Source organism: Triturus cristatus, chromosome 1_1 (genome assembly GCF_964204655.1).
Source record: "Triturus cristatus chromosome 1_1, aTriCri1.1, whole genome shotgun sequence".
NCBI lineage: Eukaryota > Metazoa > Chordata > Amphibia > Caudata > Salamandridae > Triturus > Triturus cristatus.
The window spans coordinates 23,017,585-23,036,902 of NC_140579.1; the positions used below are offsets into that span (position 1 = coordinate 23,017,585).

General features: G+C 52.1%; 1 protein-coding gene across 2 annotated transcripts in view; it reads left to right on the forward strand.

Moving 5' to 3' along the window:
* Positions 1–19,318, forward strand: part of LOC146869193 (decapping and exoribonuclease protein-like) — a 97,488-nt gene that overhangs the window by 5,767 nt on the left and 72,403 nt on the right. For both annotated transcript variants that reach the window (XM_085643122.1, XM_085643117.1), the window contains exon 2: positions 11,196–11,580. In XM_085643122.1, coding sequence (XP_085499248.1) covers positions 11,213–11,580 — 368 coding nt within the window. In that variant the 5' untranslated portion in view covers positions 11,196–11,212. The remainder of the gene's footprint in view (positions 1–11,195; positions 11,581–19,318) is intronic.

Sequence of the window (19,318 nt, forward strand, 5' to 3'; positions counted from 1 at the left end):
TTTCAAAGTAGCCCGTTAAATCAATTCTCCTCCCTTCATAAGAGACGGGACTTCTGTCAGGGGGATTGAGAGGTCTATTACCCCAGGTAATTTCAAACAATTCCTCAGTAATCATAGTCATCCCCTCACCCGAATCCACGAACAGTTTCAAGCATCTCCCATCCTCCAACACATCAACTACTGGATCGACACAATCATCAGATTCGTCCTTAACAACCACCACAAAATCGGTAAGCGAGCTGACCACTTCACACACAGGATCATACTTGGGCTCCTCGGAGTACACCACATTGACACTCCCTCGAAAACCACACATTTTGGCGAAATGCCCTTGTTTCCCACACTTACGACATGCTGCATTTTTCGCGGGACACACCTTCGAGTTGGGAAAATGTGACGGGAAACCACAATTGGTACAAAGATTTTTGGAGTAAGAACCTTTTTTTCTGTTTTGATGGGAACAAACTTATTCCCCCTTTGTTTGGAAAAAGGTTTGATTTTGTCTCCTTGATTTTTCTCACTCATATCCTTTTGATCTTTGACAGCACCCACAACATTTTCCCCAGGCTTGAGCTCCTTCGTGGCTCTCTGAGACAATTCTATATTCTTGACAATGCTAATTGTTTCCTCCAAGGAAGGATTCTTTAAGGTGAGTAATTTCTCTTGGACCTTCTTGTCCCTACGGTGTACCACGATTTGATCTCGAATAAGCTGAGAAGTAAAATGCTCAAACTCGCATTCTGAAGCGAGAATACGCAAAGCCGCTACATAAGATACTATGCTTTCATCACTCTCCTGCTCTCTAGTAAAAAACTTGTGTCTAGCAACAATAAGACTGTTCATTTAATTCTTCTTCCCCCGCAACCACAACAAGAGGAGGTAGATGTTCCAAAACAGCTTGACCTTCAAAACCTAGGCTATGCTCTGAAATGAAACGTCTCCTCTCAGCACTAAATCTAGAGCCCCCCCCCATAGCACCTAAATATTTAACAAACACTCTGTACCATACCTTCCACTTAACTGGAGGATCACCCGGAAGCTGTAAGAAAGGGGGGGGTTCGCACATTCTGCATGGTGAACACAAAACAGATAAAATAATTTCCTAAGAACAGTTGTAAGAATAAGCACAGTACCTGCAAAGGAAAGGAATTAATGCTAATACAACTCTGTCAACATTGTGAAAAATGATAGTCCACCTGTGAAGAAGAAAAAAAATAATTAAGTGGAGTAAATGGACCTCTACTTTTAATTGTTCAGAGTCTAAATGAACTTGGTTGTCCCCGTACAGATCGTGCACAAATCGTAGTTGTCCCTGAGCAATGTTTGCTGCTGAACCAGAAGAGTTAATCTCCACTGTACAACTGGTCTTGAACAAACCCCAAGATGAGTATGCGCTGCACCATAAAGATGACATTTTTTGCATCCAGTAGTTATTATGAAGAACTTTACTTGAATGGAAGAGCAACACTTGTAGAAACCGATTCACTTAATTTAAACAAACAGTAGAAATCGCCGCCTTTACTGCTGTGCTGTAGAAGAGTAGAACGAAAACGGATAATGCAGAAGGAAAATTCAGAATCGCATACTTTATTAAAGCGATGTTTAATTTTGTGTCCGCTCCACAATTTATGTTCAAGAGAAAGCGAAGAGGTAAACAAATAGCGAGGAGCCTCTTCCGACTGGCCGCTCCTCACGAGAGAAAAAAACTGTACGACGTGCGATGCCTTCCAATCACAGCGGTGTGTGTCTCCGCAACCAGGGCAACTAATCAGTGACGCGCGTGTGATGACACTGATGGCTTGATACACGTAACCCAGGAGACAAGTACTGGCGCGCACAATGCAGAACACTTGACGTGCTCCTTCTCCGCTAGCACACACGGAGATTCGATTGCGTCATCACACTTGGAGAGGCAGAGCCACGGAAGGATCAGATAGTATGTCAAGGGCGGTTGACACAAAGAGGAAATCCCCAAACTGCAGGACACAATCTCGCACCTCCCAACCAGCGGAAACACTACTCGGCACAAAACCTCTCACCTGCCAACTATGAGACTGCGCTTGGCTTCAACTTGCAATAGAGCTACACAAGTGCATTTCAATTATAAGCGTCCAAGTCACAGAAGGCTTACAGGCTGCAAAACGACATCCAAAGCTCACCTTCAAGGCAGAACAACAATGTAGAGCAAGTTGAACTAAGTGTGGCACAATCAAAAAGATGAGCTGACCCACTTCTGTCTCGAGGTTCCAACAGGTTAATAATTCATGAAGCAGCTTGAGGAAACAGCTCACGAAGACTGGAAAAACAGGAGACCGCCACAGCACACGTGGGTGGAGAGAGGAACAGTCAAACTTTTTTTTTTTTTTTTTTTGGTGTAATGTTTTTATTCAAAGACCGAACACTTAAATAAATACATTTTAACTTAATACTATACAATATTCACAAAACTGATTATGCTGTTTCTGAATTTATAATCAGGACTTTAATGTAAAAACACATGCAAAGGGTAGGGAAATTATGCTATTATAATGTTAATGAACTTGCTCAGAAAATGGCTCAATAGGAGAGACAGAAGAACTGAGGAGATAGACAATTTCAACATACATATTGTTGTATTACTTTCTTTTATACTAAAACATTTTTAGAAACATTTTGCAAAGTGGGCACTCGTTCCTGTTAAGTTACAATATGAAAGCAATTCCCTTTCAGAATATTGTCCACACACAGGTTATATTATTTTTTTTTTTTTTTTTTTTTTTTTTTAAAACCTTTATTGACCAAGTGCAAAGCATACACAGCTTCTTGCCTACAACCATGTCACCTGGCCGGCAGCAACAACAAGCAGCGCAATAGACAAAAAAACATTTGTTAAACAGGAGTAAGGCAGGCTCGCAGCATGTCGCCAACAACCTATATCTACCGGCCGGTGGATAGTACGATAGTGCTGGTGAGTCAGGTAGATAATGGCAATGATAACAGCAAGAAGCATACAATCAATTACCCTGCTAGGTTCCGTTTTCCATTTTATCAAAACCAACTTTCAACTTCAATGAGAGCTGTACACCCCCAGTGTGTGTCCACCATACGTAGTATGTGGTGTGAGAAACTAGTGAGCGCAGAGCCATGGTATAAGGCGTACCCATGGTCGGGTACGAATCAACTGTGGGGGTATGTTGCTCTGCCCGTAACTGGTCTAGCCAGTGACCTGGGGGGAAAACTTCCTTAATGCAGTGTAGTGAACATGAACTGGTGCTACATACGACACAACCTGCGCTGCGGCGGGGAAAGCTCGGTGGCATCTCAAGCTGGGGAATTGGCACCCCGCCCCCTCCCATCCATGCAGTGGGCGCAGAAAAATCCGCGCACCCCCGCAAGCATTTACTCGGTCCAAGCAAGCGGGAAGCGCCTCGGACACCCATCCCGATGGGGGGGGGGGGGGGGGAAACAGGAGGGCGAGAAAGAGGGTCAAGGCAAACAATCCGTCGCAACGGTCTATGGGGTAGAGACTGCACAGGGCGCGGCCGAGGGGTCGACTCTTCCAGCACCCTCCATTCCGCCTCCATCGGCATCTTCCTCCTCGGCGACCCGCAGGAGATAAGCGACGAGAGGTCCCCAGAGGTCCCTAGGCCGCGATTTAGGGGGCAAGATATCAGCATATTGCTGAAGCCTTTCCTGCCATGTAGACATGGTGCTCAGCCAATCCTTGAATTTAGGCGCCCGTCCACGTCCCCATCTACACGCCACGTGACGCTTGGCCAGCAGAAGTCCCAGAGCAAAGAATTTCCGATGCGTCTTGAGCACCGGGTGCGACCTGCCCAACAGAGCGAGCTCAGGGCAAGGCGCGGTGGGCACCTCGACCATTACGGACAGGGCCGAGAAGACCTCCTTCCAATAAGCGGCTACAGCCGGGCATAGCCAGGCCAGATGGAGAAAACCAGCGCCCAACCTCCTGCATCTCACACAGCGGTCATCATCTCGCAGTCCGATTCGACACAGTTTGGCGGGGGTATAGTAAAGGCGGTGCAAATATTTAAAGTGGACTAATCTGAGTCGTGCATTCCCGGTGACCGCGGTGGCATGCGAGCAGCTCTCCTCCCACTGTTCGTCCGACATCGGGTTCCCCAGGTCATTATCCCAGTCCGTCCGCGCCCTAAGGGAGGGGGGGGACGGAGCCGATTGCACGTGGGCATACAACATGGAGACCACATGTTTCGGGGTGTCCGTTTGTAACATAGCATGTAGAGGCGCCAAGACCTCAGGCTCGTCCGGGAAATTAGGCGTGACCGCCTTTATGTTCTGTCGCAGTCGGACATAAAGGAACGTCTCCATTACCGACGGGGACACCTCGCCAAAGAAGTGCGCCGCCGAACGGAAACCCCCCTCGTGATATAGGTCACCCCACGTGCAGATCGCGAACTTTGTAAGCATTTTGCGACCGAGCCCCTCACGTGCAACACTCAGTCGAGGATCGTGTGCTATGACCATACGGGGAGAATACAGAAAGGGGGTCCCCATGCGCTCCGCTATGCGCTTCCAGGCCCGTACCGTACAGTCAACCGTAGTGGGGTCACGTTCTCCCAAACGGACCTCCGAATAGAGATAACCGGAAGGTTGCTCAGGGCGCATGTATCCATCCTCCACCGCCAGGTGCGCCATAAAGGGTGGGGGGTGAAGCCAGTAGGCCGCAAAGTGCCCCTGGGCGCAGTCATAGTAGCGCTGGAAATTAGGCACCTCAAACCCACCTTGGTGGTAGGGCAACATAAGGGTGCGCAGCCCAATTCTTGCCTGCTTCCCGCCCCAAACCAGACGAGACATTTGGGAGTTAAGAGCTCGGAAGAAGTGGGGACCCGGGCTATAGGGGATGTTGGTGAAAAGGTATAATAATTTGGGGAGAACCACCATCTTGATCAGGGAAACACGCCCCGCCATGGACAGCGGGAGATGAATCCATTTAGTAACATTCTCGGTAATTTTGTCTAGTGCCGTCCCATAATTAGCTCGGATTAGAGCCTCTCGGTCTCTGGTCACCCTGATGCCCAGGTATTTAACCTCCTCCGACTCCCACTGCAATGGGTAGTCCAGGGGGAACGGTAGAGTTTTGTCTGTCAAGGGGAATAGGGCTGATTTCGCCCAATTGATCTGAATCCCAGATATTGCTCCGAATTTCGTGATTTCACGTAACAGAGGATTCAGGTTTTCCTGCGGCTTATGCACATAGAGCGTGATGTCATCTGCATATAATGCGACCAGCAGTTGACGCTCTGGGTAGACAAGAGAGCGATGATTGTGATGCTGCCTAAGTTTAGCCGCGAGGGGCTCGATCGCGACCGCGAACAGCACTGGGGAGAGGGGGCACCCCTGTCTGGTACCCCTGCGGATGGCAAAGGGGGCAGATCGGGCACCATTCAATAAGACCGCGGCTTGGGGCCGGGTATACAACAACTTGATCCAGTTCAGAAAGCTGAAGGGGATGCCCATGCGCTCCAGCAGCGCCAAAAGGTAGTCCCACTCCAGGGAATCAAATGCCTTAGTGGCGTCGAGGAAAATGGCAGCCGCCTCGCACTGTGGGTTAATATCCTGCAGCACAGCTTGCAACGTGCGCAGATTATGGGCAGTCGCACGGTTAGGGACAAATCCGGCCTGATCCGGAAGGACCAGGCGCTCCATCAGTAAATTTTAGGCGTGTAGCCAGTACCTTCGCCAAAATTTTACTGTCCACGTTTAGTAGCGATAGAGGTCTGTACGAATCACATTGGTCCGGCGGCTTCCCGGGCTTCAACAAGGACGTGATAAGGGCTTCGCGCATCGTAGCCGGTAGAGAGCCCTCCTCCAGCGCGGTATAGTACACCTGTTTCAGCACCGGGGCCAGTGTGTGGATGAAAGTTTTGTAGAACTCGATCGGTATACCGTCCGAGCCCGGCGCCTTGCCCGATGACATGGACATTATGGCGTCTTTTATTTCATCTACTTCGATTTCGTGGTGGAGAAATTCCTGCTGTGTTGGTCCCAGCCATGCTATGGCCGTGTCATCAAGATAATCATGTAGGTTAATCGGTGACGACCGATGTGTGGTGTAGAGTCTAGTATAATGGTCAGTGAGGACCCGAAGCTGATCCGGGAGGTTGCGCTGCGGGATCTCCCGCTCGTCGAGTAGGGAGGCCACGAAATTTCGGTATCTAGGGGGGCGGACAGCCGAGGCCAATGCCCTACCCGGTCTGTCTCCCTCTCCATATATCCTCGCCACAAATGGTGTCCCCAAAAACCTACTCTCCCTATCCGCCGCATCCGTGTATTCATTCATCGTTTCTCGGAGCTGTGCGGTCACCGCAGTCCCCCGCGGGAGCCGCGTCAGCTCGTCCTCCAGGCGACGTATCTCGAGCTCGAGTCTGCGTAGGTCCCCTCGCAGGGATCTGAGGACCCCCCCTCCCTTAGCTATGCACCAGCCTCTCACAGTAACCTTGAAGGCTTCCCAAACCGTGGCAATACTGGACACGGAGTCCACATTGCGGTCAAAAAACTCCGGTATGTCTTGCTCCAGTTCCGCTCTAAATACCGAGTCCAGGAGATGAGCCGGGTTGAGGCGCCAGCCAAGAAAGGGGGAAACTGCCACGGGAACGCGCAGCGAAAGGAGGACCGGGGAGTGATCAGAAAGCGTATGGGCGAGGTGTTGTGTACGGCCGATCCAGGAAGAGAGACCCGCCGTGAGAAAGATATAATCTATGCGGGCCCACGTGGAGTGCACCGCCGAGTAATGTGTACCTTGTCCGAGCGAGGGGTGCGAGTATCGCCACGCGTCTATCAAGTGATGTTCGTCAATAATGGTTGATAATGTGCGTTGGGTCTGCGTGTAGTGCGACGCTTGAGGGTGTGATCTGTCCGCTGTGGGCCGAATCGCAGTGTTGAAATCACCTCCCATTACGACATGTGCCACCCCCAATGTTTGAATCTTTCCCCACAGTGTGAGAAACGGGGCCGGGTCGTCTGTGTTGGGGCCATAGTAACAGGCAAAGAGTATCGTGTGTGAGTGTAGTGACCCCCAGACCAGACAGTACCTTCCGCCCGAGTCCGCCTCAGTCCCCTCAGGCACAAACCCCACTCCCCTTCGCACCAGAATCGTAACCCCTCTAGCGTAGTTAGAGTAGGATGAAAATACCCTACAGGTAGCCCAGCGGGATGCAAATAGGGGGGACCCACCCCGTAAGAGATGCGTCTCCTGCAGCATGGCAATGGAAACCCCTTGCCTGTCCAGGTATCCCAGGACCTGTCTCTTCTTTCTCGGGTTGTTCAACCCCCGTACATTCCAGGATATAAATTGCAGTTGTATAGAGGGCTGCGAATCAGCTACGTCACCCATTCACCCAGACCCAAACATTTACAGTTGAGAGCCATAGCATACGAGGTCGTGTAGCACTCAAATTCACCAACATGATAAACTCCCACAACAACTGTCCCCTCCCCACGACTCCCGGTAACTGGCAGTGCCACATCTGAGATCTCAGCAACTAGCCGGAGTCGGTTCCCTCCCACACCGGCAAACCCCCCTAGCCGGGTACCTAGCTCCCTCCCCGTCCCCCCCTCCACAAACAAAACCATCCCTAAGAACATGAGGGAAACAACTGACGCCCTCCCCACACTGCGGAAGGGGGAATATAGGGGTTCGCCCATTAGGGGACGATACCTAGGGGTGCCAAACCTGCCCTCCCCCTCTCTACTTTCACCCACCGGGAACCAGGTATGTTCCTGGTAACACAATGTGGGACAGAGGCGGGTGACCAGGCACAAGTAATGGAATAGTTCAGTTCAGCTCAACACCTGACCTGTTCATCGGGAGTGTCTCACCAGAATGTGTGTCTGATAGTCCAGGAATGTGCAGCAGCAGTGGCCTCTCGCGGCCCGCATGGCGTCCCAGCCCAATCAGTCCTGCTGCTCCATTGGCGACGGTGCCCTCGAACGTCCCCCCCCCCGCCGTCTCCGCGGCCACGTCTTTTTTATAGGATTTGAGGAAGTCTTCTGCTTGTTGTGGGGTTTGAAATAAATGCTGTCGGCCCTGGCAAGATATTTTGAGCTTCGCCGGGTAGAGCATGGCGTAGGGCAGCTCCAGGGACTGTAGTTTCTTTTTTACCCCGGTGAATTTGCGACGAGCTTCTTGGACCGAGGCGGTGAAGTCAGGAAAAAAGGATAACGTGGCATTACCATACACCACCGTGCCAATCTCACGCGCTCGCCTCAGCACCGCGTCCCGGTCCCTGTAGTTAAGGAAGCGCGCCACGATGGGTCGCGGCGGGGCTCCCGGCGGAGGCCTGGCAGCCAAGGATCTATGGGCTCGTTCCACTATAAGAGATGAGGAGAAGGAGTCTTTCCCGAACAGTTCAACCACAAGGCGCTCCATGAAAGTTTCCATTTTCCCCGTATTGGTGGACTCAGCCAGACCCAGTACGCGGACATTGTTGCGACGGGACCTCGCTTCCAAATCCTCGTTTTTGTCCGCAATGATCTTAAGGAGCCGATCCATCTGGGTCACCTGCCTGGCCGCAGAAGAGGCCCCGTCCTCCAGGGTAGAGATCCGCTCCTCCGTTTCTTTAATGCGAGTGTCATGGTGCTCCAGCCTGGTGACAACACTGTCCAGCCTGGTATTAATGCTGTCCACCTTGGCGTCTATGGAGGTCAGACTGTGCCGCATACCCACTAGTAGAGCCTTCCAGTCTTCGTCGGGTGCCCACGCAGCGGGCGCCTCGCTCCCCGACACTGGCACTGTCGCGGATTTCTTCGCGGCCTCGAACGGCAGCGTGGACTGTTTAGCATCCTTGCGACCCATGTTCAGGACCGTCCCTTCCAGCGTCCGGCCCTCTCCGGCTGACCGGTCGATCAGAGGAGCACCCCGGGCCGACGCAGCAGCCGAGCAGTCCGCAGTCCGCAGGCACAGTCTTCAACTGGCAAATGGCGATTCAGCGCAGCTCCCCCCAGCCGAAGGTCCGCAAGCGGGGAGACCCAGGCAGCACACAGCGGGTCAACCCCAGGGCGAGCGCCGCAGTCGCGAGCCCCGGTCAAGGCTCTCAGCATATGGGCGCTCCACAGCTCCTGCACTCCCCCACGTCCAGCGCCGATCCCCACCGCACCCCGCCGACAGAGAGAGGACCAGCGGGGGGGGGGGGGGGCTCCAGCCGATCCGCCCGCCAAGGATGGGGTCGTGTCCCTGATGTACCGCTCGCCCGCGGTATTGCCACGGAATCACTGGGACACTCGTGATGGGTAGGTATGTGTAGACTGGGCCCCCTCCGCCGAGCCCTGACAGGCCGCACCGCGCGGGGAGCTCTCACCGTCCTCCACGTGGCCCGCAGTCCGCAGCCACTCGCTCCACCGGGGACAGAGAAAGGTAGGCCGTCAGCCGTCTGGGGGCCGCACCCCACCAGGCCACCCACCCAGGGAAGCCACCGGACCGGTGGGATCGTCGCCAGGCCCCGGCCCCGTCCTACCAGAGTCGCCGGGAAGAGGCCGCTCACTCCGCCGCCAGTCACGCCGGCTCCTCCGCTCAAGCACCAGGGGGTCACCTCACGACTGGGGCACAGCAGGCTCCAGCGCTCCCATCCGATTCCTCCGGTGCAGCTCTCTCCCCCAGGGGGGCGCCCCCGCAGCAGCGCAAGGCCCCAGAAGCCTCGGTGTTTCCTGGCCGGCGACCCCGCCTTCCCGCCAGCGTCGAGACTGCAAGTAGCTCCGCTCGGGAAGGGCCGCCGACGATATCTCCGCCGTTCGGGAGGGCTTCCGCACTCAAAGAGCACCGCCGTGATCAGCAGGCATTCCGGCGTTCAGTCAAAGCATCTGTGGGTAGGATAGTGCGGTCAGGATAGCTGCAGGATCGGAAGAGTGCCTGGTCGGGCGAGAGCCTTGCTAAGGCGCGGCCATCTTGGTTTGGCGCCACCTAGCGCCCCTAGGAACAGTCAAACTTGTCGCCAAATTTGAAGTGACTAAACCAGACAGGTAAGTGTAAGAGCACGTATTTTATTGACTGTTCGTCTCTACAGCTTCCAGGAACTGACAAGATCCTGGGATTCAAACTGTCATGGCATTCCATTACCATGACAGTGACATAATAAGCAGTATAAGGCAGATAGACAGTGAGCTTAAAGAGAAACTACTACAGTATCCCAGTTGTAACTCATAGGGGGTGAATTAAGGGCTCAAACAGTGCTAAAGGGGATTCAGATGCTTGAAAATACTTTCCTTCGTAGGCTTCTGTCAGTTCCAAAAAGCACCCCGCATTCATGTCATGCAGAGTTGGGGATTGGTGCCTGGGGGACCAAACAGGCTTCGCCCCTAGATGCTGTGACTCTCCGTGTGGTCAAAACAAGAGACTTCATTCAATCAACTAATCGTTTCTGAGTGTCTAACCCTGGCACGGGGCACTGAATCCCATGGATTAAGTGTGTTAGAGAGGGGTTTGAATAACGAGGTAAACGTGAAGTTTTTAAAATGCCAACCACTTCTAATCTCTGCTTGAAAGAGAAGTCAAAACTGTTTTATGCAAAATGCGATGACGCCAGGGTGTTAGTGGAGATATCCAAAGTCACTGTGTGTTCCTACACTGCTATACATATCTGCATCATCTTATATTGATCGGTAACTTCTATTCACTGTTGCTATTCAGCACATACTTCTGTTAACTCCTTTTAGGCTGAATTTAGTTCATGCTCTACTAGTCACTATCCTAAAGATGGGTCTATGGATGGATCCGTCTCCATGTCTGCGCGAAATCCATTCTGCACAATCTACAGTTCATTTTATTATGTTTTGCTATTTCTATAAATTGCCTAAGGAATAATTGTTGTTACTTGTATTACGCTCTTTGTTATGCTTGTACTTAATATATTTTTTAATTGATTTTTAATGACTGGGAGTTTAATTTCTATCAGTGAAATATTTGTAATCCCTTTCTCATTTTATGCATCTTTTATGGCTGCCTGCCCCAACAAAGATTGTTTTGAATTGAATTGTGCACTCAATTATCCATGTTTCTGACCTTGTACGGCCATAGTCAGTACCACAAGAAACCAAAGGTCTCCAAATATCTGTTGCGAGGATGTTAAAATTATTGTACGAAAAAGCAAAAGATAAGTCAATGTACCATGTGTAGGGTCTAGTCTTCATTCCGTTTATACAATGCAAAGCGTCAATAATGTTAATTTTGTATTATTCCATAGGGTTTTAAATTGGAGCTATGTATGCTTCAGATGCACAGTGGTGGCCCTCATATGGTGGGGTGCGGTTAAGCCTTCCAACAGCGCAGCAGCTCTATGATGCTCCCTTTAACTTTGGTAACTACAGACCAGAGGAGATTGGTTGTGTGTCCCGCACCACAGGGCGTGCCTGTCCCAACAACACTAGAAACAAACGCTACCTGCGGACTGATGCTCAGTGGATGAGCGATGTCCAGTTCGACCTCCTGTGGGGATACCCAGACAGGTACATCAGGTCGAATTCCAAGAGGAGGAGTGAGCGGGCTGTAAACCACATCCTTGCCTGGTGGCTGGAGGTTGGGTGGCAGCAACAGGCTGTGCCTGGCTGGGGAGCACCACCATCCACGAGGTAAGGTATGCATACTGCATGGAAATTGGTTCAGATCCTTTTAATCCCCTGGATTTTTTACTTTTGGACTACAGTCTCACTCACTGTAAACTTTGCTAAAATGGATGGGGAGTGGTAGCCGGCAGTATCCAACTTATAAAAACCGCCCAGCCCAGTGTCTGCACACAGGTAACCTGTAGCAAAAGCAACACTTTTGGGACTGGTGCTGGCCAGGTGTTGTAGGCCTTATACTGTGAGTTGGCGTTTTTATTGTAAGTCTGTAGTGCTTCATTAAAAAGGACATGTGCTTTACTGTATTATATATTATGAGTGGAATCTACTCCAGAGGACAGATTCGCCATAGTTGAGTGTAGAGACTTGGGTGGCTCACTATATTCTGGTCAATATGGATTCAAAGTGCATATTTAATATCACTCATATCTGAACTCTTTTTGGCACTTTAAGATTTCTCATACTTCTTTGACTCCACTCCTATTTAGATTCCTGGTTTTTGTTCCCTTGCTAGGCCATGTAAACGCTGGTGGCCAGCCAGAGGATCAAAGCCCCTAAAATCCTCTTCCCCATTGGGTGGGGGATGTTTGCTTCTAAGGGGGAGAAGGTCATAGCTCCTGAGCCAATCACAGGAGACATCATTTGAAGTTTTGGAGGGAAGGGACTAGGTAGCAGCAGTAGTCGTTCGGGCATGGTTTCAGGCTCTCAGAGAGGTCTTTCAACAGACCACATCAAGTTATCATCTTCGAATGTCCCAAGGATGGGTGGGTCAGGGGTGGAGTGATGTGTCATCCCAGGATTTTGTAGACTTGCTTGTCTTCTGAAACTTTCCAATCTGAAAGAGACAATTCGCTATAGATTCCTTACCTTTAGAATTACCCCAGGTGTCAGACTCGATCTGGAGAATTTTTTTGTCAGCAGTACCCTCTGCACGTCGAAAGGTGGTGTCGGTCGGCTCCGCGTTCGTCGTTGGTGTCGTGGTCGCCGGGATGACGTCGCAGTAGCTACTTAGAAGCTGCCCTCGCACGCTGACGTCAGTTCTTTCTTTTTCCGCGCCAGCCAGCGCACATCCGGAGAGAGTGGTACCTCCAGTCACTTTTTGACTGACTTTTTGCCGACTTTTGTCGACACTGTTTTTGAGTCTCCGACTGCTGGTGCACATCAGGGATGTCCGTTTTCAAGTTTTGCGGTTCCTGCTGAAAACTGATGTTGGTGTCGGATCCGCACCGCATGTGCCTGTGGTGCCTGGAATGCGACCACGATCCCAAGTCGTGTTCGGACTGCCGGACCATGAATCTGAAATCTTTGCGGGAGCGGTCCCGTAAGCTTCCCGAGGTTCGGCAGTCGGCTCCGTGCCGTTCGAGGTACCTGTCGCGCCGGAGGTCGAGGGACCGGTCGCGGAGCCATGACCACCACTCGTCTTTGAAGTCTTTGCATTCCTCAGGTAAGTCGAAGAAGAAGAAGAAGGAGTCGTAGAAGTATCGTCGCTCTTCGACTTCTTCCAGTCCGTCGGCCGATGCGACAAGGGATACAGGTGGTGCCCCTCCCGCGGCTCAGCATATAGAGGCCGTGACTTTCCCTCCTTTTCTGGGACCCGGAGCGACCCCTGCCCAGCTGAGAAGTTTTTACGAAGCGATGCATGCCATCTTTGGGCAGCCCGACTCCGCTGGTGCGCCGTCGGGCCCTGCAGACTCGGCTGGGGCTCCTGGGCCATCGACTGCTACTGCCCTGGCACCGCAGGGTTTCCTTGGATCCAGGACTGGATCTGGATCGGTGCCGGGTGACCTCATAATACCTACACCAGCGTTGATTCAACCGGCACCACGCCCGCAGCCGATGCCGTTTGTGTCCCCAGCCGGCGTCGACCCCGGCCTCCACCCCGACATGGACACGGAGCCGGACTGATGCCGGATCCAGCACAGACGGGTACTTTTGTACCCCTGTTCCACCCAGGTTTTTTCAGGCCAGATTGGCAACCAGAGGAGGGTGAGGAGGACTGGGAGGGGTCTGGAGACCCTTTTACTGACCAGTTGGAGTATGATCCGGACTGGAGAGAGGAGTTGGGGGATGTCAGTGGTCTCAATACCTCACCAGACATTGGCATGTTGTGTCCTCCTACCGTGGCTACGGAGGAGGGAGCTTCTTACGGAGTGGTGTTGCGTAGGGCGGCCGAGGCTCTCAACCTCGAGCTACTTACTTTCTTTTTCTTTTTCTTTTTAGAGTTTTATATAGCGCAAACTAGACCCGAGACATCGGGTATCAGTGCGCTTTGCATGAGCACCAGTGTTATTACATACACATTTAATTCTGGTAGGCACGGGAAGATTAAGTGATTTGCCCAGAATCACAGGATGTTGAGCGTCTTTGCCGAGACTCAAACTCAGTTCCCCAGCTTCGTGGTCCACTGCTCTAGCCATAAGGCTCCAACCTACTTTGGCAGTCAGGACTAACCCCCTGACTGAGGTACTGCAGCCGGCAGCGAGCTCTTCGAAGCTCCTGCTACCGTTTCATGAAGCACTAACTGACATCCTTTTGGGCACCTGGTCCAGGCCCAACACGGGGGCTCCTGTGCATAGGATGATTGCCCGAGGCCACCGCCCGTCTCCGGGTGACCCTACTTTCTTCTCCCAACACCCCACCCCCGAGAGCTTGGTGGTCCAAGCCTCGACGTCCAAAGGCGCATTCCCTAAAACACCACCTGATAAGGAATCCAAAAAGCTGGACCATCTTGGGAAGATGTTTTCTTCCTCCAGCTTGGGACTGCGGTTGGTAAACACCACGTCTGTTGGGCCGTAACACCCACTCTGTGTGAGATATGGTAGCGCAGGTGCTTCCCCAGTGGCAGGAGAAGACCCAGGCAGTACTCTCCCGTGCAGTTGCTGAGGGGAGAGATGCAGCCAGGTTTAGCATTCTCTGCGGACTGGACACCGCCGACTCGCTAGGCAGGACAATTTCAACGTCGGTAGCCCTTTGACGCTAATCCTGGATCGACTGTTTTTTCCGGGGATGTCCAAGCTACCCTAATGGATATGCCCTTTGGTGGTCCTGTCTTGGATCTCAGGAATGTCAACCGCTTTCTCCAGAACGAGAAGTTCAAAATATTGACGCTAGCTCAGGTCCTGTCTGCCCTCGACCCTGGAGACTGGACTTGCAGGACGCTTATTTTCACATCCCCGCCATGCTGGCCCACAGGCGTTACCTGCGGTTCACGGTAGGCCACGAACACTTTGTTACCGTGCTCCCCTTTGGTCTTACCAGCGCCCCTCGGGTGTTCATAAAAGTGTTTGGTGGTCGCAGCTCATCTGCGCAGATCAGAGGTTCCAGTGTTCCCCTATCTCGACGACTGGCTGTTGAAGGCGGGCTCGCCCCAGGCAGTCGTCTCCCACCTCCAGACTACGGCGAACCTCCTGCATTTGCTGGGGTTCATTGTCAACGTTCCGAAGCCACACTGTCAGATCTGCTAGGTTGTCAGTAGCACACTTCTAGAGAAACGCCACTAACCTTATTCCTTGATCTCAGCAGGGACGATGGTAGCCGTTAAAATCCCTAGTTCCCTAGAGTCTAACCCCCAGCAGAGGAAGGAGAACCCTGCTGCATGAGATCGGGCCCGGGGGAAAAAGGGAATAGGATAAAACAAAAAAGGATGCTGCAAGTAGTAGGGTCCCTTCGGGGTCTTGTCTGGGAGGTAGGACGTTCTTTGAAGGATGCTACCTGCAGAACGGGGGAGAGAGAGACAGCGGGTGTAATGGTGAACTCTCTACTTCATGTATGAATCTGCATACAGCCCTACTGATACCCACCCGTCAAGTTGCAGCTATCAGGAGCGTCTAGTTCTGCCAGGGAGTGGAGGAACTGGTACTAAAAACCCCAGTAAATGTCTCGCTCCTGCCCTGGAACACACCCCCTTGTAGCGAGGTTACTTAGTCACCGTGCCTAGTAATCTTACACGTTATTCTAAACACGGGGAAGTCCTTGAGCCCTTTGTCGTCACATAATACAGGGGAATTGTCAACAAATCCAAACAGAGACTGACTCAAGTAATGATGAAATACTGCCTGGTAGCGCCACAAACAGGAATAATGGAATTGTCCTCCACACTGAGCCTTGTGGAAGTATTGTGGTTTGTAAGCCTCCCAACGTCTCGATATGCAGGGTGAGTGTTTCGTCACACTCGTAACCCCTGATGCCAAAGTATACTTATGCACCTGTGACCCCCTAACCAACCAAAGGGTTCGCAGTGCTCGAGATACGCTTACGTGCTCCGTAAGCGTTGAAAGTAAATCAATTAGATTCCAACCGTAGCGAGAAAAAGCACCCCTGTGCCCTTCTCATCGCTACGGGAAGTTCCGTTTAAACAAACAGAACGCGGTCAAGGAAGGAAGCTCACGGGCTTCTATTCCCGGGTTACCTGAACCGCTCCGAGGTTTTTCTTTGTGGCTCGTCTCACTTCTCCTCAGCAGTGCGGGCCGTCACTGGAAACGGGTCTCGGCCCGACACAGGAGGAAATGCTTCTCGCTGGAGTCCGGCGGGGAGCACCATCCGCCATGAAAATCCGTCAATTACAATTGACAAGCACCTTCCTCCGGCGGAAGTGCTTATGTAGTGCAAACCTTGGGTTGCGCCCCAGTGCCTGTAGGGAAGTGTAGTTTCTGAGGCGTTTTTGTCGTAGGAGCCTGGAAATGGGCTCCAGTGCTCCGCGCTGACGGGTCTGTTTGGGAGCTACCACGTGGGCGATCGCTACACACACCTAACATCTCTCTCAGAAGCTCCTTTTCATAGGAGCGGTTCTGGACACGACGCAGTTTCGGGCTTATCCTCCCATGCAGTGAGTCCGGGATATTCGGGCTATGGTTCTGATCTTTGAGCCTCTATCCCGGGTTTCGGTCAGAAGGACCCTGAGGCTCCTGGGCCTCATGGCCTCCTGCATCCTGCTAGTAGATCATGCCAGGTGGCATATGCAGGCTCTGCAGTGGTACCTGAAGTTCCAGTGGGCACAACATCAGGGGATTCTGTCCAATTGCGTTCAGATCTCGGAGGGCACTGCACAGCAATTGCAGTGGTGGCTAACGAACCAGGATTGGGTCAGCGGCAGATCCCTCTCCCTTCCCCAACTGGAGTTCACAATGGTGACAGATGCATCACTTCGGGAGTGGGGCGTCCACATGGGAGAGGCGGAGGTCAGGGGCCTCTGGTCTCCGGCGGAGTCTGGGCTCCACATCAACCTTCTGGAGCTCCAGGCGATCTGTCTTTCACTGAAAGCATTCCTTCCCTCTGTCCGGGGAAGAGTAGTGCAGGTGTTCAGATGACACCACCGCCATGTGGTACTGCAACAAACAGGGCGGGGGGGAGGGTCATGGACCCTATGTCAGGAGGCTCTACGTCTCTGGATATGGCTGGAACATCAGAGCATATCCCTGGTCGTTCAACACCTGGCAGGTTCACTGTACGCCAGGGCGGACGAACTCAGCCGCAGGTGCATGATGGATCATGAATGGCGTCTTCAGTCGGAGGTGATGCAAGATCTCTTTCGGCAGTGGGAAGATGTAACGCCCTGAACGTCTCCGGATCGTTTAACAGACACGACAATGAGGACGCAACCACTAGTGAAGGGTTAGTTGTTTTAATGAAGGCAAATATAATACAAAGAATAAACAAAAGTTATAGTCACTGGAATCCTCCAGGCTAAGTACGTTACCAGCCCACAGCACGGATGGTCCTAACCGTCCTCTGCATATACGCCGGTCCCGGCGTATGCCAACAGAGGGCAGAAATGAAATGGCCGACAATGCCAATCGGTAGGCTGTGAGGGGCACGAAGAGTGTTGGGGAGAATCGAGGAGTCAGGGAAACACCCAGCCGGGGTCTCTACCTGAAGGGAGCAGCCGCTCAACCTCTTCCTCAGACTGCACCGGGACGCGGAGTCACCTCCTGGTGATGCGTCACCGATACCCCAATCACAAGCAAGAAGACTGAACCGAGAGCAGCCGCTCGATCGATCCTGTGGACTTCCGAGTCTGTAACGCGGCAAACACCTCCTGGTGTGCGTTACAGCTGGCAGTCCCTGTGTCTCTGGTCGGGCTGGGAGTTACGACTCCAACCAGCAAAAGCGCCACTGCGCTTGGACTCAGCCGAGTCAAAAAGCGAAGCTCAATGGTTGACCGGTAGAGCTTCCGGGTCCTTCACAGGTGACGATGGGGCAAGACACGGCCCAGGGAGTAACGACTCGACCTACCTCCGTTCTTGCCTTACTGGAGCACCACTCCGGAACACTGCTCTTCACGAAGCAGGTACGTCGGTGTGAACACAATATCCGACAGCGTTGTACCTCCCGGTTCCTCCCTTTATAGGGAGTGTTTTCCTTGAGTTATGTAACAGCTCTCCTGTTTACATAAGGGCGTGTTTCCTTGAGTTATGTAACAGCTCTCCTGTTTACATAAGGGCGTGTTTCCCTTGAGTTATGTAACAGCTCTCCTGTTTACATAAGGGCGTGTTTTCCTTGAGTTATGTAACAGCTCTCCTGTTTACATAAGGGCGTGTTTCCCTTGAGTTATGTAACAGCTCTCCTGTTTACATAACCTCTCAACCGCTAAGCATCCTGGGAGATGTAGTCCGTTTTCGCCGGTTACCGTTTTCCTCCCCTCGTATGACAGGAATTCTTGACAGAAGAACCTTAGTTAGATCTATTTGCCGCAGAAGAGAACGCACAATGTCAGCAATTCTGCGCGTTGGAATATCTATGGTGGCACTCGCTAGTCGACGCTTTTCGCCGCGAGTGGAGTTGCTGTCTTCTATACCACTATACCGCCTATACCACTTCTGCTCAGAGTGCTGAAGAAGATCAAGCACTACCGGGCCCAAGTCATTTTTGTGGCTCCGTATTGGGCACGAAGAGTCTGGTATCCCAAGCTATTACACATGGCCGTCGATCCTCCGATCAGACTGCCTCTTCGGGAGGATCTTCTTTCGCAGCAGCAGGGAACGGTCCTCCACCCGAACCTGTCCAGCCTCCACCTCCTTGCGTGGAGATTTAGCGGCGACAGTTGACTGCCTTCGAAGTCTGTGGTGTTATCTTGGCAGCCAGGCGTCCCTCCACTAAAACGGTATACGCCTGCAGATGGAACAAATTTGTGGTATGTTGTGCAGCAAAGGCTGTGGATCCCCTTTCTGCCCCACTTTCTGAGGTTCTCTTGTTCCTCCTTTCTTTGGCCCAGCAGGGCTCTGCTCTGGGCACTCTTAAGGGCTACCTCTCAGCCATTTCAGCCTTAGGCTGTTTGATCAGGCTTCTCTTTTCAAGTCCCCTGTTGTAAATCGCTTCCTTAAGGGCATTACTCATCTTTTTCCTCCTATTCCCTTCATAATGCCTCAGAGGGACTTGAAATTGGTTCTTACTTACCTTATGTGCGCCCCCTTTGAGCCGCTTCATAACTGTCCTCTCAGACTTCTTACTTTGAAGACTGCCTTTCTGGTTGCCATTACCTCTACTCGCAGAGTGAGCGAGCTCCAAGCTCTTTCTTCAAAACCTCCTTTTCTGGCTCTTCATCCGGACAAGGTCGTCCTCCGAACCAGACCTTCTTTTCTTCCCAAGGTGGTTACTTCTTTCAACAATGGTCAAACCATCACTTTGCCCACCTTTTTTCCGCCTCCTTCTAAGAAGGAAGAGCGGCTCCACTGCCTGGATCCAAAACGTGCGCTTGCATTTTATTTGGATCGCACCAAGTAATTCCGGGTGGATGACCAGCTTTTTGTCA